This window comes from Sylvia atricapilla, chromosome 17, assembly GCF_009819655.1.
Source record: "Sylvia atricapilla isolate bSylAtr1 chromosome 17, bSylAtr1.pri, whole genome shotgun sequence".
Classification (NCBI taxonomy): domain Eukaryota; kingdom Metazoa; phylum Chordata; class Aves; order Passeriformes; family Sylviidae; genus Sylvia; species Sylvia atricapilla.
In genome coordinates this window covers 10927451-10950609 of record NC_089156.1, presented here as the reverse complement: position 1 = coordinate 10950609, position 23159 = coordinate 10927451, and the positions used below count along the sequence as shown (strand labels likewise).

Sequence of the window (23159 nt, the reverse complement as noted above, 5' to 3'; positions counted from 1 at the left end):
AGTTGCAAGGTTTTCTTGCTAGGTTACTGTACTGCAAGAAGTCTTTTGTGGACTCTGCTGTAACTGCAGCTCTGGTTGTCTTTTGGGAAATGTGCATAGACAATAGCAAAGATTTCAGGGGGAAAAAAATTACAGTTACTGAAGCTGTTCAAAAACTTGCACTTTCCTCTTTTCCTCTTCAGGTCAGTGTGGAGGAATTTTGCAAAATACAGTGAATATCACTAGGAACTAAGGTTCAATTTTTCCCTTAGTCTTAGTGTTAGAGATTTGAAAATACAATTATTTGAACATTGCAATGCCTCTGACAGTTGAAGTCCATTTAGAAATCCGGTGTTTTCTCTGCCCTAGTCTTTCCCATAGAATGTTTTGAACTGCCCCTTTGTTGTCTCCCTTGACATTTGATGGTTTGCAGTTCAGCATCATTATTAAGCCATTGTTTGAGTCCTTCAATGGGATGGTTTCTACAACAAGCTTTAAGGATCTGAATGAAACTGCACTGGCGTGGTTGGATCAGCACTGTTCTCTTCCTGTTCTGAGGCCAAGTAAGTGAAGTTCCATCCATCAGCTCTTCAGATTATAGAAAATATAATATAATAGTATTTCTTAAAAGTCTGAGGATGGTAAAGGAAGCACATGATGCTGAATGTGGCTTCCCCTTCTTTTTTGTTAGCTCAGTGAAAATATAAGAGCCTCTTCTGACTGTGAAGACAGGAAAAAAAAAAAAAGTTGAATATACCAGAATCTAAACTGTCTTTAACTACGTTTAAATTTCAAAAGCTTGGGCTCTAGTTGGAGTATGTTTGGCAGTGTGATTTATCTCATAATGAGGGAAAACCTCTGAGATTTGTATTCAGCTTTGGAGTGACCTTCTGTTTGGGCATCACTGCTTGATTCTTCCCCCTCTTGCCTTTCAGCAAATATTTAATTTACATTAATACCTGTCAAGGGGTGCTCTCATTTGTAGAAGAAAGACCAGTCAGATTCACAGCTTTTCCTGATGCTTTCCTGCCTTTTTTTATTTTGCAGTGGTGCTGAACACCCTGCGGCACCTGAGCAGGAGCACCTCGATCCTGTCGGACCCGTCGCGGCTGCCGGAGCAGGCGCGGGAGGCCGTGACCAAGGCAAACAAGAGATCTGGGGAGACCTAACAACCAAAGACACTGAGGTGCTTGTCCCAGGGGGTGGAGAACCCGCCAGGCCCTGCCTGCCCAGGCTCCTCCAGTTGGTGCACTTTAGAAAGGATTCTCTCCATCACCCGAGACATTGTTCAGGGCACCTGGCCCTGCCTCGCGAAGAGGTGCAGGTGATGCAGCGTTGTCAGAACCTTTGGGTTCCTCTCCAGTGCTCTGCTGTGCTCTGTCACGTGAGAAAAAAAAACCACCAAGCTCAGGTAAACTCAGCAGGTTTGTGCCCTGCAGGCAGCAATAGATCTCCATCAATGCATCCTTATGCAACTAATGAAACACCCTCAGTTCTCTGAAGTGTAAATCCTGTACATCAAGGAATGTGCTCTTCAAGGGGAAAAAAAAAAATACTTCTGATTTCATGAAGCAAAATGTGCTTTTCGTTTTGTTTTCTGGTATTCAGTTCCATGTGTTTTACTTGAATAGTGAAAATTGTTAAACAGGATCATGTGAAAAACCAAAGGAGAAGAAAAATCCGTCAGTGATGTCAACTCGTGGCAAAAATACTAGAATTAAAATCTCAGGCTGTTTTGTGTATTTTTATTTTAATGAGTGTATCATTGCATTTGATCAGTTTCAAGATGTGCTTTATTTTCTAGTAAATAAAGTAGCTGATTTTTATTTTTTTTTATATAACCATTGCAAGGGAGTAGCAGGCTGTGCAGCAAGTGCAAGAAAGCAGTTTTAGATTGTATAAATTCTTCAATTAGGATAAATACATTAATTTTATATCAGTTGAATCAATGAACTGTTTTCTTGCACTGTGCACGGTTCAGCTGCCACCCTCACAAAATGTGCACATATAAAACACATCCATAGGTAAATGTAGTAGCACTTCAGAGACAACAATTGAGTTTGTATTATTAAAAAATTGGCTTTTTTATTATCTCAGAAGCTATATCAAACCACAGAGACTTGCAGGCAGTTCTTTGCTTCTTTTGTCTTTTTTTGCTTCTTCTTTTTGTCTTCTCTCTGGAAAACCTAAAGGACTTTGCAGGACTGTATCAAGGACAAGGCACAATTTTCTTACAGTAGATTTGACATATAACTTGAAATTCGTGGCACATGTGAAAACCTGTGTCCCTGTGATAGAGACAACAAAATTCCAAGTCTCAGGCAAGGAATGGTGCACAAAAGTTGTCATAGTAATGAAATAGTAGATTTTCTGGAGGGATCCATTCCTCCATCTTTCATAATGTTGTAATCAGTTAAGCAATATACTTTTGGATACATCTGGGTAAGAAGTGTTGAGTAAGTAAATCCTTTTTTAAATCAGTGCTTTCAGTCCTCCCATTTTTATCACTGGTTGTGACTTTGTCTCCAGTAAAATCATTTTACCCTGTGATGAGCTGGGGATGTCCCTTCTGTCCTTTCCTCTGTGGGCTGATCTCACTGTGTGTTAAAAACACGTCTGGGTTTCTAGGAAGAAAGCAGCAGGCGTATTGTCCACGAGCTGGTGTTTTTGCTGACCTTTTCAGATGAGCAGATCGTGTAATCCTCCCTTGCAGTGTGTCTGCTGCTTGTCAGCAGTGATGGTGTGTGATTTTGACCATTTCTGGTATCGATGACGTGGGAGTTTTGTCCCAACACTGCAGTGCAATCATCCTTCAGGGCCCAGGGAGGTCTGAGAACTGAAACCCTGACATCCCATAGCTCCTGAATGGATTGGAAACTGAAAGCAGCCTGAAAGGAACAGGGAGGGGTAATACACCTGAACTGCCAGAAACTTTGTCCATTCACAGTTCTGATGTGGATTGAAAACATCCGTCAGAATGCACTGTGAGCTTGTTACAATTGGAGGGAAAGTGCTTGTTTAACAAACTGTGGTGCAGAAAAAAACTCAAAGCGCTATTAAAAAACTGCAAATCTTAAAGAGAAAAAAATCAAATACTGCTTACTTAGGCAAGAGTGTAGGAGGGAGGAAAGGAAAAGTGAAATGATACTTTCCACTAGTGTAATTACCAGAAATGATGTGGCTGCACTTTGAAGCAGTGATTCAATATATTCTTGTCACCCTGTTATTGCAGATCAGAATTCTTTTATCAGTCAGCCTTGAGAGGAGATTGATTTCACTCCATTTGGAAACACAGGAGGAAAAGCTGGTTTATGTCTCACATCTGAACAGTAGAACCACTAAAGATTGGTATGGAAAGAGGTGGACCACGTATGTATTAGTTCCTGCATAGTTTTCCACTTTGATTTATGTTTAAACACCTTAGTCTGTATTTCTTACCCATGGAGGAGTTTAAATACTTATTTTTTTCAAGTTTGATAACACTTTCTCCTGTAGTGTAAGCACTCTGATTTCCTCAGTGTCACCAAAGTAAGCAAGCCAAACACACAGTGCCTATAGTCTGCACAGAATTGCAGGTGCTGCACGTCTGTCTGGTGCTAAACTTCTGGAGAACCCCCATATAACTGAATACAAATCGTATTCTGTCAAATCCAACATATTTCACTCAGTAAAAGAGTGGCTAAATAACTTATTTATGGCCTGTGATATGCAGAGAGTCAAACTGGGATTGTCTGCTGACTGCTTCTGACCTCAGATTGTATTAATTGGTATATTGCAGGTGTATTGCACCCCAAACACAAGTTCTGGAGAACTTGGGCATTATCTGGTGTAGTTATTAGCTTGTATTGTAGTTATTGGCCTCCTTTTAGCAGGATGGGTAAGGGCTGAAGGTCCAGGAGCAAACTAGAACTGAAGGAATTACTGAGGAGTAGCATCAGAGACAGGTGCACACTTCACCATGACAGTCTGATCTCTGCAGAAAACCAAAGGATTCTTGGTTAATACCGTTTGGCCTGACTGGAATGTTCTTTCATGCTTTTCTAGACCCCTGGGAAAGGCTTCCTCGAAGGGGGTGGCTACTAGAATGTTTCCATCTGTGCCTTACATCTTGGTGTCTTTGTATGCATTTGATTAATCATAAGTCACTCATTGTTCTCCCTAAAATGATGCTCTGTGGAAAATTCAGCGAATGGAGGAAGTGGGGCTTCCCTGGGTTTTTAGAGGATTTTTATCTGTGTGGCATTACTGTGACCCTTTCAGACTGAGGTTGTGACTAATTGTGTCTATGTTTGGAAAAAAAAATTGCATCTTTCCTGCTGAATCCTCCCCTCTCCAGTGCCATGTGCAGGAACACGTGTGCACAGATGGACATAACCTGTGCTCTGACAAACCCAGGAAACAGGCAAGGGCTTAAACCTCTACATCTCAAATGGCTTCAAAAGACAAAGGGCTGTCAAATGGATTGAAAAATCTGCATCCTTTTGTATCTTCAGGTTTTTCTACATTCCTGTGGGAGTGTGTGTGTTTGTGTTCACATGTGGTGTAAGGGACAGGGACAGGTAAATTTAGTTTTGTTTGCTTTTAAAGGCCAAAACTCCAGAAAAGCGGCTTGAGAACAGGAGAGGGAAGCTCACTGCAGAAATGTTCAGTAAGATAATGCTTACTTGAAGGCTGTTTAACTTTCACAGTTTCTGGAGTGGGTAATTCTTGCCTTGATGTTGCCAGCTAGAAGGTACTGCTGAAAATTTCATGGGTTTTTCACTGTTTTCTCCTTTTTCTTTGTATTTCTTGGTTTCTTTCCACCTTTATTGCATGGAAAACCACCAAAAATCAAAAGGCTGATGACATCCAGTTCAGGTTCTTTAGGGGTTCAGTCACACCAGTCTAGAGGACTATGGACAATTGTTTGTAACTTCTAGAAGTTTTTTAAATTAAATGAGACATCAGGAGTTCTTCTATTACTCCTCAATTTATACACTTGAGTTTCGGAGGAGATTATTTGGTTTGGGTTTTTTTTCTTTTATAGGACCCCAATATTTTTCCCACAACATCAGTTAAAGCTCCAGCTTTCTTTGGTTTCATTCTTGATTGGATTTTCTGCTCAATTACTGTGTTAGAGCAGAAGTGGTAGAACCAAACTGTAGCTTTATCTGTAAAACTTGAGTTCTTCAGTTACAACTATGGTAACTTCAGTTACAAAGAAACACTCCTTAGGTATATAATGGAATTAATTTCGTTGTCTGAACTTTTTATATCCAAACTTTTCCAACATGAATAAGGTTTTCAATCAAGAGATATCAATGTTACAAGCAACCTTTTTAACAATACAATGAATAAATAGATCGTTTTCTTCTTCTAACCTTGTATTTAATGTGTTTTAAGTGAGTGGAATTCATTCTTGTTAAGAAAAAAGGAAAAAAAAAACTTGAAGGCATGAGGACTTCAGGTTGTGCTCTTGCTTTGCTTAGGTTTCCTATTCTGTTGCATGACAACTTCTGTTGTGCTCTTGAAATGTAGCACTTTTCAGTAGGTCTGTTAAATTGTGCAATGCATTTTTTTATATTTACAACCAAAACAATAAAGGATATTTTTTGGAAGAAACTGGTTGTAATGCCTTTATTTTCTGACTGGAGGTGGGGAAATGGTAAGTAGAATTATTCCTGGACCAGGGTCAGCACCTGGCATTCTTTTTGCAGCTCTAAAAGGTGACAAGAGCTCACTTCCCTGTGGATCTGTGTGTTCAGCATTCCCAGAGCAGGGGTCTGTATCCTCTATGGAGTTGCTGAAGTTTGGACTCCTTTTGGGGTTGATGTTGGTGTTAGGCACTGAGCTGCTTGAGTCCATTTAAAAAATGAAATTAATAAACCTGCCTTTAATGACTGATTTTTGTTTTTTCCCTGGTAGGACACTCCAGCTCTCCGTGCTTCAGTTGTCACCCCCCTGGCATTTTGGATTTTCTTGCTTAGTGGAAGCAGCAGTGAGGCTCTAGTTGAAGTGAAAGGTAATAAAAGAGTGAAAAGAAGGATTTTATTTTAAAATCACCACACAGGAGTTTGTACTGGTTGATGTTATCCTTGTGATTGGTGCCTTCAACTTGGTATTTCTGATGAGAACTTCTGATGAATCAGGCCTGCAGTTCCAGGAGGTACAGCAGGGTTCAAAAACCCTGCATTTAATTCTTCAGAAATCACAGGCTTGATCTGACATAAAGCATTTTGGTGGGAGTGAAGAGCAGTGCTATTTCAACAGTGATAAAGCAACTCTTCAGCCTGCCTTCACTCTTGACCAAGCACTACAAATGCCAGAGTTACTGCAGCGATGCTATCGAAGCTCCCTGGGAGGAAGCTGTGGCTGCAGAGCACTGTTTCTGTACTACTGATTTAGTGGTGATTTCAGCGAGCCTGCTGTAACTTCAGCTGAGGTGCCAGAAGAGTTTGTGAAGTGGTTTCTTTTTGTGGCCGGCTCTGCTAATCCTTGAACACTGCCAAAAGTGGACCTGCAATTGCTCTGTAGAAATGGTGCCAAACAATCACTGCTGTAAGGGAGTTAGCCCTTCAGTGGGCAGGCAGCTCAGGACTCTTTTTGTATCTAAAAGAATGAAATTGAATGCTCAGTAGATTTTTATTAATTTATTTTATCCTATGTTTGCCCTCAGGAGCTCATGTCTGGCTGTTGCCATCCCTGAGCACTTTCTCCAGGAGGTGGGCAGACAAGGAATGGTTATTCTGGTGTTGAGGAAGTTCCCTGTGGCCAAACACCAAAGAGCCCCTGTTGTCATCCAGAGAGATGTTTAACATGTTCCTGTTTCAGAGAAAGCCCAATGCCTTCCCACCACCAAATGGAAACAAATGTAAGAAAGATGAAACTAATCCCATCCCTGGGTCCTGTTGCTGCCCTTCTGACACTCCTTACAGACCCCATCTGTGGCACCTCCATCCAAACTCTTCATTCCTCATAGGCCTCAAAAGCTCTGCTTTCCACCAGGATCAATGGGGAACTGCTTGTCAGGAGATCTTTGCTGGTGATCAGATCATGATCACAGCAAGAGATGCTCCCTGTGGCACAGGTGTGTCCACCAACTTGCAGCACTCCAGAGCTGGGCAGGATTTATCTGAGCCCTGCACCACAGAGACCACAGGGCTGCAGGTGTTCTCTCACTGTTCTGCCTGAGGCTGGTGCCTTTTCCTCTCAGCAGTGACTGGTCTGAGTCTTCCCCCCTGGGGAAGAACAACTCTTCCTTCTCAGGTAGCTCTTCCCATGATGTGAGTTTAGATAGACTGTCTGACTCACTTTGACATCTTGTTAGCACTGCTGAGAAAGCATTTCCCTGTCTAAGGAAAACACTTTTGTTGGGCTATTTATACCTTTAGAAGGCGAAACAAAAGCTGTGCATGGGAGAGGAAACCACAAGGAGTGGCCCTGTATAATCCTCTGGTTCAGCAAGGCTTCGGTGGTTCGTGTCAGTCCTTGGCAGTGATGTTTAAGCCCTCGGGATGTGACTGTTTTCCTCCTCGGGTGCTTTGCCGACCCCACCTGGAAAGGTCAGGCAGGTGTTACTTCAGCCTTAGGGATAAGCACATTGCCAGGCAGTGATTTTTTTTTTTTCAAACCACTCTTCTTTTTCTATTAAAAATGAAGGCTATGAGGTTGGAATTTTACCTTCTTCATGTCACCACTATGTGACATCTCCACAGTTGTGTCTGAAATGGGGACTGTTTGGGAGGAATTCTTCCCCTGGATCCAGCAAGAAGTTTGGTCCCTCTGTTCTTGGGAAACTTGAGTTTCTAGGATCCCCTCTCAGATTTTTGAGAGGGTGGCAGTATAACTCAGTTGATATCAAACCCACTTTTCCTGGAGAAGTCTGAGCAGAACAGGCCCAGTTCAAAATACATTGCAAAAAAGATCTAGTAAAAAGAGAATCCAGCAATATTGGTTTTATTTAATATTTTAATTAAGTTACAGTTTCTATCCAAAGGTGGTAACAGATAATGAGTAAAACCATTCATCTACTAAGTAGCAAATAGATCCCTTTCAGTATTAAAATATAAGAGTTTAAAATGTGAATAAATAAATATATAACTAATTGCTTAAATAGATTTATAAAAATAGATGTGTTGTATAAATTTATAAATAAAATTCACTAGTGGAGAAGTACAAAATCAGCCTGTTGACAATCAACTTTTCTTTTGAAAAACAACTGCAAGATAAAAATATAAATAACATTAAAATTACTGAAATTATACTGTCCTGATTGCTTATATATGTCAGGGTTGGTTAATTAAATTACCTTGACTCACGTTTATCCACCCTTGTTATATGCTGTTGCAAATAAGACAGTATAACTAGTTTTACAATAAATACAATCAATAACTTAACACATTCATCCTTTAAATATTAAATTAAACTAGATTATATAGTTATAGAGAATAGCAAGTACATTATCAATGTTGATCCTGGCATCAAACTGATCCCATAACCCCTGACAGGCCACATTTAACCAACCCTCCAGCATCTTCAAGTTACTTTCTCATCCTGGACTATCAAACTGCTGCTCCAGTGTACAGGTTTCTCGTAAATTGCATGATGTCACTATATTTCTCTAAAACCCGCCAGATGTAGGTTGTTTTTTCTGCCAGGCTCATGGTCTGGACCTGGGGATCCCTTTGGGGAGGGCTGCTGCAGGTGTAGAAGGCAGTGCCTTGGCTCAGCGTGGTGTTGAGCTGGCTGAGGTTGGCCTCGACCAGCTCTGTGCAGTTGGGGCTGCAGATGGTTTCTATGGGGCCTCGCAGGGCTGCCAGGCTGTTGCGGATGTGGTGCAGAGCACAGCAGTTTGCCTGGAAAACTGGACAGCTGGGGATTGTGTCTCCGCCTTTGGGTGCGCCCCTCCAGTGCTTGGCGTGGAATGTTGCAGAGATACACTTGTTCTGTGGGGAGGGAAGAGGACAGAGAAATTGTTCATCTTTTGGTTTCCCTTTCTCATTTGCCTACCCATGTATCAGGTTTTTGGTTGTGGTTCAATCGTTGTATTAACACTTCCATCCCTCTGATCAAGCAGGCATTGCACAGAGTGTGCAGTTCCTCTCCCCATGCCTTGCTTGCCTTGGTTCTCAGATTTTCTAAACCTTGGGCTCTATTCTTTGCTGTAGGGGCAAAATTTACCTATTCCAGAGATCTGACTTGGCCTCTGTGTGTTTTCATATGTTTCAGTAGAGATGGTTTGGATTTCAAGAATGAATTCAGAGGAAATGTCGATGTTGGTTTTTACCAGAATGCTCTTGGGAACAGTCCAAGAAACTGAACTTTGAGGCATTGACACCTGGGTTCAGTAAACATTTTACCTTTCTAAGGAAAGGATGGGTGAGCAGGATTTTTGACAAAAGTGCTCAAGCACTAGGGTGATCTGACTAAATTTCTCCAAGAAGGTGCCCAACAGGACTGCTCAAGAGACTGAGAAGGAACACTGGATCAGGAAGATCCCAGCTGGCAGTGAGCTGAGGCAAAGTCACCCAAGCTCTCTGCAGCTGCCCTTATTCCAACTCTCCTGAAATAATGCAACAAACGTTTTCCTTGCATTGAATACAGAGAAGAGCCTACTTTAGGTTTCAACACAAATACTTCTTTTCTGGTGGTCTTTCTAGTGTTTTATAATAACTCAAGAGATTTCCCCACAGACATAGGCACAGCACGTGGAAAACGGTGCACTTACATAGAAATCGAACAGCGCATGTGCTTTCTGTTGTATTACTACTGCCAGGGTCGGTATCTCCGGAGTGAAATTATCCTGCCTCTGTCCTGTAGTCATTTTCCTCTCTGATCTCTCTGTCGGTGCCATGGAGCCCAAAGGAACCAGCAAACAGAAGAGGAAGATTGCAAACCTGTTGATCTCTGCATTCAGATGAAGAGGGGAAACCGAAAGGAAAGAAAGAATACAAGGAGTTGTCTCAATCTTCTGCATAGGTTTTGCAAATCATAACAGTTTTGTGCAGCGTGATACATTTTTAAAGCATACAGGCATAAAGTGGCTGAGCTAGAGATGAACATCAACCAGGGCAACCTTACAGCCTGTAGCAAGGGTAAGTCACACTCACCTGCTCTGCATTCCATGGCGGGATGGGACAGCAGTGGCTTGGCTGGGGGCTGCTGGTTCTGGTGTTTCTGCCTCTCTGGAGTGCTGTGGATGGGGCCAGCCAGGCTGCATTTAAGTGCTGTGGAGTCCTGCGTCAGTGGCTCCCCCACAGAATTTTTTTTTTCTTTTTTTTCTTTTCTTTTTTTTTGCCAGTGATAATTTGGGTTTTTTCTTTTTTGAAAGATTACATCGAAAGTTGGTTCAAATACGTCTTCACTGATTGTGATCTAGATGCAGTTTCAAACTGACATAGAGGGTGTCTTGTGTCATCTCTTTGACTTAGGAGCTTGGAATACTTGGCTTGGCCATCCCATCTAAACCCTTGGGCTCTCCAAAGTGTGGGATTTAGAACATAAACTCTTGTTTTATTTATAAAGGTGGTTGGGAGAACGTTATTGCTGCCCAAAGCCATTGCTTCTCCTGCAGAGTGGGCCAGTGCAGGGAGGGAAAAAGGCTTGTGTGCAAGGTAGCTCAGGCCTCCAGTTCCATGTATAAATCCTTTTGCTGGATGCCTGTAAGACCCTGTTCCCAAGGAATGCTCAGGATCCCCCCTCCCCATCCCTGTCACCCATCTCTCCAACTCCCCGAGGCTGTTTTCTGCTTCCAGTAACCAAATGCAGAAATTCCCATACACACCAAAACGGAGAAGAGGTGCTAAATAATGCCAAGGAAGAGGTGAGTTACCATGGCCTATGGAAAGGATGGTTCTGGCAGACACTTAGTTTATTTGATGGTTTTCTTATTTTTTTGGCGGGAAAATGGAGACAGAAAGATGTTTCTTTGTGCATGGCATTCTTTAGGAACGTCCCTACAAAGGCAGTGGTGGGTACAGAGGGCTCCTTTCAGGCAGAAGGGTGATCTTGGGGGTTTCTTGTTTGGAAGCACCAAACCTGCAGAGATGCAGTTGGGCAGTGGCCCACAGGAGGATCTGTGGAAGCTGCAGGAGCTTGTGCATAAAAGATGCCATTGGGCACTGCCAGCCTCATTTCAGCTCTCCCAGATGGGTACAGCCAGGGAGCACTGGGATCTGGTCTTCCCCCAAGAGCAGGAGTATCTCTTTGTGCAGCACTGAAGGCAATGGGGCCGAGTTAATTTAAATAGTGATGAAAATAAAAGAAGCAGAACTTTTACAGCATTGCTTTTCCGCAAAACACAATTCAGCCACTGGTAATTTTCTTTCAAAGACTTTCAGAAGATTTTACTTCATTTTCTCCTAAGGACAGCACTTTACCTGGTTATTCCACTCCAGGACATGCCATTATCTCATAGCCTGTGCATGTTGTGCACATCCTTTCCGGTCTCTACAGGGCTGTGATAAGCTGCTGAGCTGATAAGGGAGCAGGTCAGCATCCGTCCTGTAAAACCCAACCTGAGAAGTTCAGCTTTCCGCCACGTAACCATCAGACACCACAGAGCAACTGCGATTCATTTGGTGAAGTTCTGCTGACACATGCTGCTCTCTCAGTTCTCTAAAATGGAATTTGTGGCCGTTGCCTCAACACCTATCTCTGGAAAAAGGAAATCGATATGAACACCTGATGCTAACCTGAGAGACAGCTGTGGCTTTTTTTTCTGGAGCTCACCTACTTTTTCCAAGTGTGGGAGCTGGTATTTTCAGGCATGAACTGGTTTTCTGATGGCCTTACATGGTTATGTGGCAGTGCCCTCCACGTAAAGTGGAGAGCTGGGCTTTCAGAGCTGACTGAGACCATGACTGCTTCTTCCTTGAAATCTGAGTGACGCTCAGGACACAGATAAGGGAAATGGCAAATTCCATGCCACAGGTCCTCAGCCAAGGAAGAATGCTGATGCTGCACCCTGCAAGTGCAACATGAGGCCACCTCTTCTTTCCCTGATGGGGAGCAGCCCCCAGACCCCAGTGGCAAGCAGAAAACCAGGGATTTCTCCCTAGCCGGGTGTGCTTGGTGCTGTTCCAGACCTACTCCACCCTCTGTTTCTAGTATTTGGTTCCATGGCACCCTCTCCTAGCAACAGGGACACAAGCCACTGAGCCGGGGGCTTTTCTGCCGGGCTGGGGCTGGATGGCAGCACCCGGCAGCGTCTCGGCTGCTTTTCAGGAGTACCTGCAGCACCTGGGGCTGCAGGATTTCCCCTGCGGCTTCGGCAGCTGGGTAAGGGTCTGGTGGGGGCACAGCCGTGGGACATGGCACAGGGCTGCCACTGCCTCTCCTCTCTCCCGGTCCGCAGAACAAATCCCGATGCCTGGATGCCCGCAGGAGCCCCTGGGCGGAGCCGGCGGGGCTGGAGGAGGCCGTGCCACCGGGAGAGGAGACCCCCGAGGCGCTGCTGGAGCTGCTGAGAGACCAGCACAGCCCCTGGGCGCTGCCCCCCGACTGCAGCCCCCAGGAGCGGCTCCTGCGGGAGGTGGCCGCGCTGGCCCCTGAGCTCCTCCATGGCTCCAGAGTCTTCCAGGCTGTCAAGTCCCTGCGGATCCTCGACAAGGGGGTAAGTGCAGCTGCTGGTGCCCGTAAAGCTGCTGGCCAGGAAACTGTGTCTTCCTGCTGTGAGGGAAAACATCCTGGGAAAAGGATAAAAGGGCACCTTCCTATCCCAGGGTCTTCCCACGTGCTGCAGCTAGAGTAGAGCTTCTCCCCACAGCTTCCCCAGGATGTTTGTGCTAATCCGTGTCACACAGATGTCACGGAGGTCAACACGTGTCCGTGTCACCCTGGCCACGAGGTGCCTCAGGGACAAGTTGGCCAAACCCAGCTCTTTGCAGGTGGAGGAGGTGGATGAAGGTCTGCTGCGGTTCCAGCAGCTGGAGGAGCTCATCCTCAGTGCCAACCACATCAGCAGAGTAACCTCGGCCCACCTGCCCCGGACTCTGAAGGTGAGCAAGCAGGAATTCTCATTTGGGAACACAGGAATTGTGCAGGAATTCCCATTTGGGAACACAATGAAAGCCAAACAGCTCGAGGGGGTGCCAGGAACAGCTCATTGCCAGGGTGTTTGTTGTTCCTCCTGTCCTGGGCAGGTCCTGGAGCTCTGCTGCAATGCTGTGGATGATCTGCAGGACCTGTGTGCTCGGCCACCCCCAGAGCTCCAGCACTTGGGGCTGGGATACAACCGGCTGTGTGGTCCTTCCCAGGAAAAGCACCTCACCGTGGATTTTTGGTAGTGCCACAGGCTGAATGTGGGCTCCTGAAAGGGAAATAAGCAGTTGTGAATAGGTGACCTCAAGCCATGGAGGTGGCCCTTTTCGGGAAAATACAGAAGAGAAGATTTGGGGAAAATTCAGTGCTCTGTGGCTACTCTCTGTGCAGAGCAGTCTGTCTCTGCTGTCTTCTGTCTCATGCCCAGAGGTTGTCTTGCTCCTTAGCAAGGTGTGGAATGGGGAGATCACCAGGGGAACTGCCCTGACACCCTGCCCACCACAGTTCCATATCCCCGGGCAGTTTACCTTTTCCATGTCCTTCCCAAAGCCACTGCTGGAGGTCTATAAGGATCTGAAGTGTGAACTACATCACCAAATGCTGCAGTGAGGTCATCAATGGATGCTAAAGAAATCTTTTTGTGTTGTGGGGCAGACTGGCAATGGACTGTATGACTCAGGAATCTGGAATTGGCCTCCAGATTGGATTCCTCAGTTCAGCTCAGTTTGTGCTGGGGAATTACGGGTTTTGTTTCTGGTTTTGCCCCAGGGCTGTAGCTTTCTATCCTCAAATGGGTGCTGGCTGCCTTACCTCCTTCCCTGGGTTCTCTCCTCAGGCCAAACCTTGTCTCCCTTGACCTGAGCTTTAACAACCTCACGGACCTGCTGGAGCTGGTCTCCCAACTGTCCACTCTGCAGAACCTCCACATCCTGCTGCTCCAAGGCAACCCACTGGCTCTCATCCCCACTTACAGAGGCTTCCTCGTGGACAGCCTGCCCAAGCTGTCCATCCTCGATGACATCCACATATGGCCTGAAGAGAGGGAGCAGTTCCATGGTCTGGCAAGGCAGCCAGGTGAGCCCTGCCTTTGAGCCTGACCCTGTGATTCAGGAGCGGGGTTTGCACTGTGCTTGAGCTCTGCAATTACACTCGAGGTAGTTTCAGCCTTAGGCCTAAGAGCAATCCATCCCCAGTCCCAGCACTGCCTCAGCTTTTCTTCCCAGACACCATCAGATTTCAGACCATGTGTTCCCCTCCCTCCCGAGCTGTGGCAAGAGGAACATGTGTCCTGGGGAAGGTGCTCACATGGTGCTGCACTGTCTGCACACAGCAATGTCACCTCTGTGGCACATCCCTGACTGGCATGAGAGCAGGAGGTGGGGGACACCCGGGTTGGGGACCCTCTCTTGATGGCCCTCACTCAATGAGTTCGTGTGCTGTATGTGCTTTCGGGAGACTCAAATGTTGAAGGAACGGAGCGGGAGGTGTTTGTGTGGCTTTGGAGTGACCCCACGTGGCAGTGGTTTGTCACAGCGTTTGCACAGGATGGCACCGAGGGATGCCAGGAGGTGGGGCGTGGGATGTAGAGGTTTCTGCTTGCTCTGTTCCTTCCTCTCTCTGGAAGAGAAGTGCTGCAGCTTCATGGCAAGATTGTCTTCCTTTCAGAGCTGATCAGGAGTGAAGCACGGGTGGTTGTGAGCATTGGGGAGATGAAGGGACTCCCTAATCCTGAAGCTTTTCAGCAGCTGGAGGTTGGCTCTGAGGGTCCAGTGATCACCTACAGCTACTGTGTGACCTACGAGTTTGCTGAGGGAGAGCAGCTCGAGGACAGGGGCAGCCCCGAGGTTGGTACTCGATTGTGCTCCTGGAAACAAGCAGGTCACACACAGCAGGGGGAACTGCACCTCCAGGCTGTGGGGTGATGGGCCTGGCGTGGGCAGCAGCAGTGCTGGGGACAGAACTCCCACGTGGCAGCATCCAGGAGGACAGGCCCCAGCTGCACACATTCCACATCCCTCTCGGGGAGCCCAGAGCTCTGAATAGGGGAGTGCACTCACAGCCCTCCTCCTGCTGACTGTGGCAGACCCTTTCCCTGGCACTGAAGTCCCTTCCTCCCATGAGGGTGGGCTGGGGATAGGATTTTGGAGGCAGATCCGTCTCTGTTCCAGGCAACAAAAATCCACCAGAGTCCCACAGTGACCATGCTGGATGTGGACAGCTCTGCTCAGGACACAGGAGGAACAACGAGCCATCAGGAGCCTGCAGCCACAGAGGAGCCCACAGCCCGCTCTGGTAATGAGGAATGATAGGTCCCATCTCTCAGGGCAGGTTCATAGCCCTTTTTGGGGGTGTGGTGGTATCAGGATGTCCCTCACGGTGCCAGCTGGGCTCTTCCTGGGACTGATGGATAACGACCTGGCACCAGCTGTGTTCTGGGGATCCTTCTGTCCTGGGGAAGGAGAGGTCTCCTCTGAACGTTTTTGTGTCCCTACACAGCAAAGGTGTTTGCCACCCCTGGACAGCCCTGGGCAGACACCATCGACTGCAGCTACAGGAAGGAACACGTTGCCAAGGACTTGGTGGGGCTGAAGTCCTACCTGGAGGCTGGAACGATTGTCTCAGTGGTAGAGGAGAAGGTGAGGGTGTGGCCGAGCTGGATCGAGTGGGAAGAGCTGCTGGGAGGCCCAGCCAGTGGCATCACCTTCCCTCTGGGAGGCAGGCTGGGATGGCAGTGACCCTGGGCCAGCTCCTCTCTCCGGGCAGGTGCTCTCCTGGCCTGTGGATGCTGATACACAGGAAAACACTGTCCCAAACAAGAAGGAAGGACAGGAACTGAAGAAGAATGGTGCAAAGGTAAGGTGCTGGGAGAGAACAATGACCAAATTATATCTGAGTTGCAAAAACAGTGATGGGAGAACCAGGACCCTTCTCCTGGGTCAGTTTGGTGTGTCAGAGAGTCAGACCTCTCCCAAAGTCCCCCATTTCTGTGAGGGGAAGGCAGCAGTGTTGACACACACCTTGACCAGGATGCAGTGGTGGGCAAGGGGCTGGGTTGGGGTTGCTTCTTCCTGATAAAGGGACACCAACCTTCTGCTGTCCTGATGTCCAAGAACAAGCCTGTCCTCGTGCCCAAGAACAAGCAGAAAAAGAAGAAGAAGCAGCAGCAACTTGAACTCCGCAGCGACCCTCCCATTCGGAGCACCCTGGGCACCACGAGGGTGACCTTGGAGACCCTGCTGGCCACCGAGGACCTGGTGGCAGCTGTGTGTGACTTTGGCATCCTGATCCCTGAGAAACCACCAGAACTACCAGTTGTGGAGGAGAAGGTAAGGAGCATGTCCGAGGGCAGGGCTGGGGTTCAGCAAATGTCCTCTCTGGCCTAGGCATCCATCCCTCGGTTCTCCTCTCCCCAAAATGGGGCTGAAATAGCCCTGCCTAACCACCATCCGTTGCTGCTGGTGTGGTTATTTAAGGCTGGTATTAGCGAGCAGTACTGCTACTTTTTCTGGGCCTAGGAAAATAGATGAGTTTATTTTTCCATTCCAGAACGTGTAAGCAGCCACTCGTGTTTCCTCTGGTGCTCTCTCTCAGCATGGCAGCACATACCAGCTGTACCAACTTTCTGTTTCCTGGATTCTCTTCTCTGAGCAGCCACTCTGCTGTGCTCCTGCTCTCCTCTCACCTCTTTCCTCTGCCCCTGAAATCCCGGTAACAGCACCCAGATGATGGCAGCTGTCACAGGACTGAGTGAGTTTCAACACAGCCTTACTGTGGAAACGCCTCTCTCCACAGGAGGTAAAAAAGGGCAAGGACAAGAGCAAAAATGCCAAAGCAGAGAAAGGCAGTCTGGCCAGCAGGAAAACCGCGGCGACTCCGGCTCCCAAAGGTGACAGAGGCTGGGGCTGGCGGGGCAGAGGGTGGGGTGTGTGAGAGAGCAGACAGCAGCACGGCCCGGCCGCCCTGCCAGCTCCAGGAGCAGGGATTTACTCACACCCTGAGCCTCGGGCCGTGAATACAGACATTGACTGCGGGGCTCACAGCACAGACACAGCCTGGACTCTTTACGAGTAGGTGTCTGCACAAACACCGAGGTTAGGCTGCCAGCTGCCCCGGGAGACACAGACCTACAGCACTCTGTGCCAGGGGAGAAAGGCACAGCAGATTTTTTGGGTGAGAAAAGTGCTGCCCACTGTGTCGGCTGCCAGATGTGGGTGGTGGTGTGGGCGGGCAGCTGGGCGAGGGCTGCCTGGGATACATAATGAGCTCCTCATCCACTGCCAATTCGCATCTCAAAGCACTTTTGCAGAGGGGATTATTGTTCTCTCTGGTTTGGAGATGAGATGCACAGAGAGAGCCCCAGGTGCCCCAGCCGGCCCATGGCAGGGCTGGGAACAGATCCCAGTCTGTTCTGTCACCCGTGAAGAGACCACCCCCATCCCGCCGGGTGTGTCCCCTGCCAACCCAGAGCGGAGCTCGGGGCTGCTCAGCCAGCAGCGTTGCTTCATCTGCCAGGGGTAAACCTCACCCTGCCTCTTACAGGTTATTTTCCCAGCAGTCTTGCATTGGACTGTAAAAATAGCAGTGCCAGCACATCGGAGGGGTGATGCAAGAGCAGGAGGAAGTGGGAGAGGGAAGGGATGGCCAAGCAATGCTGAAAAGCTGCTTGTGGGTCAAAGACGGCATGGAGAGGGCCAAGCCTCCCAGCACTGCTCAGAGCTACCAAAGGAGCTTTGTTTCTCTGCTCTGGCATCAGATGTAAGAGTGCAATTAACCCACAGAGCTCCGGGCTGCTTTCTTGTACCCTGTCACCCACAGCAAGGTCCCCATCTTTGGGGAGGCTCTCAGAGCTCTGCAGTCCTGGGCTCTGTCTGCATTCAGAGAAGCTTGTGGCATCCCCCAGTGATCTGAAAAGAGCTCCTCCAATTGCCATCCCCCACAAGAAGATGTGTATTCAGCCTGTTGCTGAAGCAGGCAGCTGCTGTCAAACAGCTCAGCTTCAACAGTGGTGGTTTCTCCTTTCCTTTCCTCCCTGGCGTGTGGTGAGTGCGTGTAGATTTCCCTTCAGCCTGAACGAGGGTAAAAGTGCTGTTGTGCAACGAAACCCACAGCAATTAGAGATTTGTGCTTAATTTGGTGGCCCCTTGTGCCTGTGCAGGGAGGGGCTGGCCTCACTGTGAGGCCTCTGAGTCTATATTTCAAACTGTGAGTTGAAAATTCAGTGCCTGAAAATGAGCTGCCCCACAGCTTTGCTACACTTGCTGTCCCATGGCTGTGACTCACCAGAACATCCCGTTGTGGCTTTTTGGAGCCCTGCTGAGCTCAGTGTCTGCACGTCCTGCCTGCCCCTGAGTCCCCAGCTGCTCCGGGGCCGTTTGACACTTGCTCATCACCTGGGGACCACGCACCTCCCTGGAGCTGTGACAGTGGCCATGCCCCGGGGGACAGGGAATGACTCCCAGCCCTGTGTCCAGCAGGGCTGTGCAGGGACCGGCACTCTCACAGCCAGGAGCTGAGGCTGATTTGCATCCCTCAGTCAGCAAATGCACACAAATAATAAGTCTTCTCAGAGGAATTGGGATCACTTCCAGATGGCTCAAAGAGGAAAGGCAGCGGGCTTTGTCACAAGTGAACCATTTGCCCAGACATTGAAGGATGTCTTCAGAAGTAGTCTCACGTAGGTCTCATTTTACCCCACATTTGATTTTCCAGGATCCTTAAAATAGTTTATTTCTGCGTCTCTCTTTTGCCCTAGGGCTTTTTCACAACAAAAAGGAAGGCTGCACCCAGGTCAACTGCCAGCCTAAAGATGCTTTTTTGGGCTTATCATCCCAAGACTCATTGAAACAGATTTCCCTCGAGGCCCAGTCAGTGCTGACACCCTTGCACACTGCTGCTTTTAGAATGATCTACTCTCTCATGACAGTGACAAATGTACTTCTTATCACAGAAAAAGTAAAAAACAAAGACACCACTGAAGTGGAGGAGGGTCGAGAGCTCCAGCTGGTGCCGCTGACAGTTCAATTCCAGATGCAGCTGCTTCGGTGGCCCTTGAGCACCCAGAGCCATGGCAGTCGGGAAGACTCAGTGATGTGTCCACAGCAGAAATAAACCACACGGGAACGCTGCGTGGAGCCTGTTTTAGCAGAACCGCCAGAAACTGGGAGATGCCCCGGGGTGGTCTGGTGCTGAGCTCCGGCAGGAGCTGGAGCGGGCTGTAGGATGTGTGTGTGCCGCGCCGGGGACACGCCGCCCCGGTGCCAGCCCCTCGCATCCTCCGCCCGCGGGCGGGGCTCTGGGGCGGGCGGGGACGGTCACAGCTCCCGGTGAATCGCAGGAGGAGCGGCAGCTCCGCTTGAAGCGAGGAGGAGGAGGCTCCGGCTCCTCCGCAGAGCAGGGCGGGGGGCACCGTGGAGTGGCGGCTCCAGCGCCGTGTGCGCGCCCCGGCGGGACCGGAGGCTCCGGACCGTCCTCACCGGGTCCTGCTGAGCACCGGGAGGGAGCACCGAGACACGTCCCAGGTCTGGCAGGAGGGAACTGCCCGTCTTCATCTGCCCGCCCGGGGTCGGTCCTGCGGCGGATGCTGCCATGTATCCCAGGATTAAAAGCCTTGCACTTTACACCTTCTCAATCACGCTGCTGGCCTGGGTGTTTTACATGAAGAAGGAGGCAAAGTTGGCAGCACCATCAGCGGGGCAGAAAGTGGATGTGGTGGATCGCAGACTGGAGCCTTCGGTTCTGGGCAGCGCTGAGCACACCAAGTGTTTGCCGAACTTGACCTTTGCCAATTCTTCTCTTGCCCTCCCGGAGCCTCACCGCGTCTTCTTAACCTACAAGCACTGCAGGAGCTTCCCGGTCTTGCTGAGACCTTCCAGGTGTAGCAAAGAGATGTTCCTCCTGCTGGCCATCAAGTCTTCCCCCGTCAACGTGGACCAGCGTGTGGCCATCAGGAACACGTGGGGGAAGGAGGTCTCCATCGGGGGCAGGCCCATCAGGCTGGTGTTCCTCCTGGGACGATCCGAGGCCAAAATCCAGCTGCAGCCCCTGCACCAGCTGCTGGCTTATGAGAGCCAGGAGTTCGATGACATCTTGCAGTGGGATTTTGTTGACAACTTTTTCAACCTGACCCTCAAGGAGCTGCATTTCCTGCGCTGGTTCATGGAGGACTGCCTGCACGCCAGGTTCGTGCTGAAGGGCGACGATGATGTGTTTGTCAACACTTACAACATCGTCGAGTTCCTCCGGGAGCTGGACCCTGAACAGGATCTCTTTGTTGGGGATGTGATCGCCAACGCCCGGCCCATCAGGAACACCAAGGTCAAATACTTTATCCCAGAGCCCATGTATGGAGCCACCTTCTATCCTGTCTATGCAGGAGGAGGGGGATATGTGATGTCTAGAGAGACAGTGCGTCGCCTCCAGAGCACCGCAGAGGACACGGAGCTCTTCCCCATAGACGATGTGTTTGTGGGAATGTGTCTGGCAAAGATGTCAGTGACCCCAAAGAACCATGCTGGCTTTAAGACTTTTGGGATCCAGAGACCTTTCAATCCTTTTGATCCGTGCTTGTACAAAGGGCTGATGGTTGTGCACAGACTGAACCCGACGGAGATGTGGATCATGTGGACGCTGGTGAAGGATGACAGCATTAGGTGTGCGGTGTCGGTGACACACAGCGACAGCAGGGGCTGGAAAAGGAGCTACTGATGAGCCCAGCAGGATTGTGGCTGGTGACAGGGTACTTAAACTAAAAATCAGGTCGTGGTAGAAACGTGTCCATTACTAACAGACTGCACTGGAGCTGTTGTGGTTTGCTTTGCAGTGAGTCTTTTTCTGTCGGGGTTATTTGAAGCAGTTGAATTGTCACAGGGTGGGGTGTGGCTGGTGGCTTCGTGAAGGTAGAGAGAACTCGACTCCTCCCAGCCAGACTGTGCTGGGGGAAGTCACAAGTGCCACCTGCACTGGTGTCTGACTGCCGGGCAAAGCCAGTTTCGTGTGGGGCAGGCAGCGATCACTAATGAGTGACAGAGCATTTGAAATTTACTTGAAGGCATGGAAGAAAGGCCAGTATGTCCTGCTGGGTCTGCTGTCCCAGGGCAGCAACCCCACAGCTCCTACCAGACAGCAGGAGAAAGGGAATGGAGTGGGGAAGGAAAAGTTTTAAAAATATATGGCCTTAACACAGCAGTGATGATGATCTGAGGGACTGGGCTCTGCCTCCAGCCTTGAGGCTTTTACAGAAACTCACAACAAGTTTACATGCACTGGAAACTTTAGCACAAACACTTTCTGATCTGGTTTGAGAGGAGCCATGTGTCTTGAATAATCATGGGGTAGGGAGAGTGGCTGTAGCTTCCCATGTTGTGTGGGAGCTGTTTGGTTCATTGCTGTAATGTGTCTAAATAAAATCGTTTTGAAAAGTATTTACATGGGAATATTCTTAGGTCTCCTGAAAGCTAAGAGCCCTGAAAGTCAGGGAAGGCTGAGATCTGGTGCTGGGTATTTGCATTAAAGGGGATAATGTTATGTGGAAATGGATACTTGCCACTTCCTTTTCTGTGAGCTGCTCTCTGCCCCATCCAGACGAGATGCACTGATACAAAAGTGATTAATCTGAATATGCTGGAATTGTTAATGTGAGAAAAGATCAAATCTAGAACTAAGTTTTGGTGGTGCTTTTGTGAAGCTTATCAGTGACCTGCTGCTAGAGCAGGAGCTGTGGATGAGCAGGAAGCAGCCTGGAAGCCTTAGGGGAAAAAACAAGCAAATGAGTAAAAGAGGAAAAGAGGAAGTGCGTGATTACAGAAAGCAGAGTCCTTTGTGCTGTTGTAACTGCTGTCTCTAGTGCCAGCTGCCCAGCATCCATCCCCCACCAGATGGGAGTGCAGCTTTCAGAAGTGCCCAGGAAGCACTGCCAGGAGGTTCTTGCTTGTCCTATGGACAGGGACACCCTGAGAGCAGAGGTGTGGGAGCTCTCAGTGGGATGGGGCTCCTGGTAGGATGTGCTCCCTTGGCCCTCTGGAGCACCTGGGGTGGCCCTGGCTGAGCCCCAGGGCTGACCCAGGCTCTTGGGGCAGAAGGTGCCCCCTCAGAGGAGCTGTTTCTGTGCCAGGGGTGAGTAGGGGTTTGTCTCAAAGAATTGGTGGCTGTCCATCCTCAGGGTGGTTTTGTGCGAGTTGTTACTGTGTTTTCTGGCTGCAGCTCCAACAGGGTTCATTAACTGTAGCTGAGAAAGTGCCTGTGTGTAGTTTCAGGTGTGTTGGCTTTGTAAACAAGGCCAGTGTCAGCAGCAAACCTCAGGCTCTGGGCACGATTCTCTGGGCACTGCTGCTGGCCCTGGAGAGGAGACTGGCCAGAGCGGGCACCGTGGTGCCCTGTGAGCTGCTGTGCCAGCACTTCTGTGATCCACTCCATGATTCCCAGTGCAAACTCAGGAGCACAGAGCATGATGTCATGTCTGTTGTGGGCTTAGGTGTGTGGGCTAACTCCCGGCTGGCAGCTCTCACTTCCTAACAAAGGTGAGGCACTCCCTTCTGCCTTGTTCTTGGGGTGATGTGGAGCCCTTTGTGCTCCTCACCCCTGCTTTGACTTGGCTGGACTGGCTGGCAGGTTCCAGTCACGTCAGGCTGGATGTGTGTGGGAACAGCTCTGGGGCAGGAAGCACAGGACAGGCAGTGAAACAAGAAGTGGGGTCACAGCAGGGCTGGGAGCAGGCCCTGAAAGGGAAAGAGGGACTTTCCTGGCTTTTGCCATGCAGACATCTGAGTAGAGTTACTGTGGCATCCTGAAAGGCACACGACTTGTTTGTGCAGGTCAGGGGCTTGGCAGATGTTCTCCAACTGCACAAGGCACCAAACGAGGGCAGTTAGATGTGGTTAGATGTAACCTGAGGGTGCATTTGGCTCCTGAGGGCTCTGCTGTGCCACCACTCAAGTAATCCTCTCACCACAGGGTTTTTTTCCCTAAAGCTCCAGCCCAGAGCTGTGTTTGGCACAGCAGACACTGGAAACTCCCTGTGAGCTGAATTCCAGACTGTGCCATCCTCCTTGGATACAGCAGCACCCAGTGAGGAGCAAGGAAAGATGGTTTGTTGATTTTCTTTTTACTACCTGATCTATAAATGAACAGTGCTGTGTGCCTGAGATTGCATTTGTTGCAAAGGC

General features: G+C 48.8%; 3 protein-coding genes across 3 annotated transcripts in view; all 3 read left to right on the top strand.

Moving 5' to 3' along the window:
* The window catches only part of MLXIP (MLX interacting protein), a 45038-nt gene extending 39458 nt beyond the window's left edge, over nucleotides 1-5580 (top strand). Inside the window, exons 16-17 of the mRNA XM_066331672.1 lie at nucleotides 413-542; nucleotides 1027-5580. Coding sequence (XP_066187769.1) covers nucleotides 413-542; nucleotides 1027-1148 — 252 coding nt within the window. The 3' untranslated portion in view covers nucleotides 1149-5580. The remainder of the gene's footprint in view (nucleotides 1-412; nucleotides 543-1026) is intronic.
* A 6567-nt stretch (nucleotides 5581-12147) lies between these two features.
* On the top strand, nucleotides 12148-19133 carry LRRC43 (leucine rich repeat containing 43). The gene is made up of 12 exons (XM_066331092.1): nucleotides 12148-12237; nucleotides 12314-12571; nucleotides 12846-12956; nucleotides 13101-13240; nucleotides 13835-14073; nucleotides 14665-14843; nucleotides 15168-15291; nucleotides 15496-15635; nucleotides 15763-15852; nucleotides 16110-16325; nucleotides 16792-16885; nucleotides 18953-19133. Exons 1-12 carry the CDS (start codon nucleotides 12148-12150, stop codon nucleotides 19105-19107), a joined length of 1836 nt encoding a protein of 611 aa, XP_066187189.1. The 3' UTR covers nucleotides 19108-19133.
* Nucleotides 19134-19523: 390 nt separating this feature from the next.
* Nucleotides 19524-21460, top strand: B3GNT4 (UDP-GlcNAc:betaGal beta-1,3-N-acetylglucosaminyltransferase 4). Its single transcript, XM_066331091.1, has one exon. The coding sequence runs from the start codon at nucleotides 19585-19587 to the stop codon at nucleotides 20701-20703; it is 1119 nt and encodes a 372-aa protein (XP_066187188.1). The 5' UTR covers nucleotides 19524-19584; the 3' UTR covers nucleotides 20704-21460.
* The last annotated feature ends 1699 nt before the right edge of the window (nucleotides 21461-23159 follow it).

What these genes read in the sequence shown, in the direction of transcription:
- LRRC43 (XM_066331092.1), top strand. Translation starts at nt 12,148, where the DNA reads ATGGCAGCACCCGGCAGCGTCTCGGCTGCTTTTCAGGAGTACCTGCAG. An exon ending in CCTGCGGCTTCGGCAGCTGG is followed by an intron (nt 12,238 to 12,313) that starts GTAAGGGTCTGG and finishes CCCGGTCCGCAG; the next exon opens with AACAAATCCCGATGCCTGGA. An exon ending in AGGACAGGGGCAGCCCCGAG is followed by an intron (nt 14,844 to 15,167) that starts GTTGGTACTCGA and finishes TCTCTGTTCCAG; the next exon opens with GCAACAAAAATCCACCAGAG.
- B3GNT4 (XM_066331091.1), top strand. Translation starts at nt 19,585, where the DNA reads ATGTATCCCAGGATTAAAAGCCTTGCACTTTACACCTTCTCAATCACG.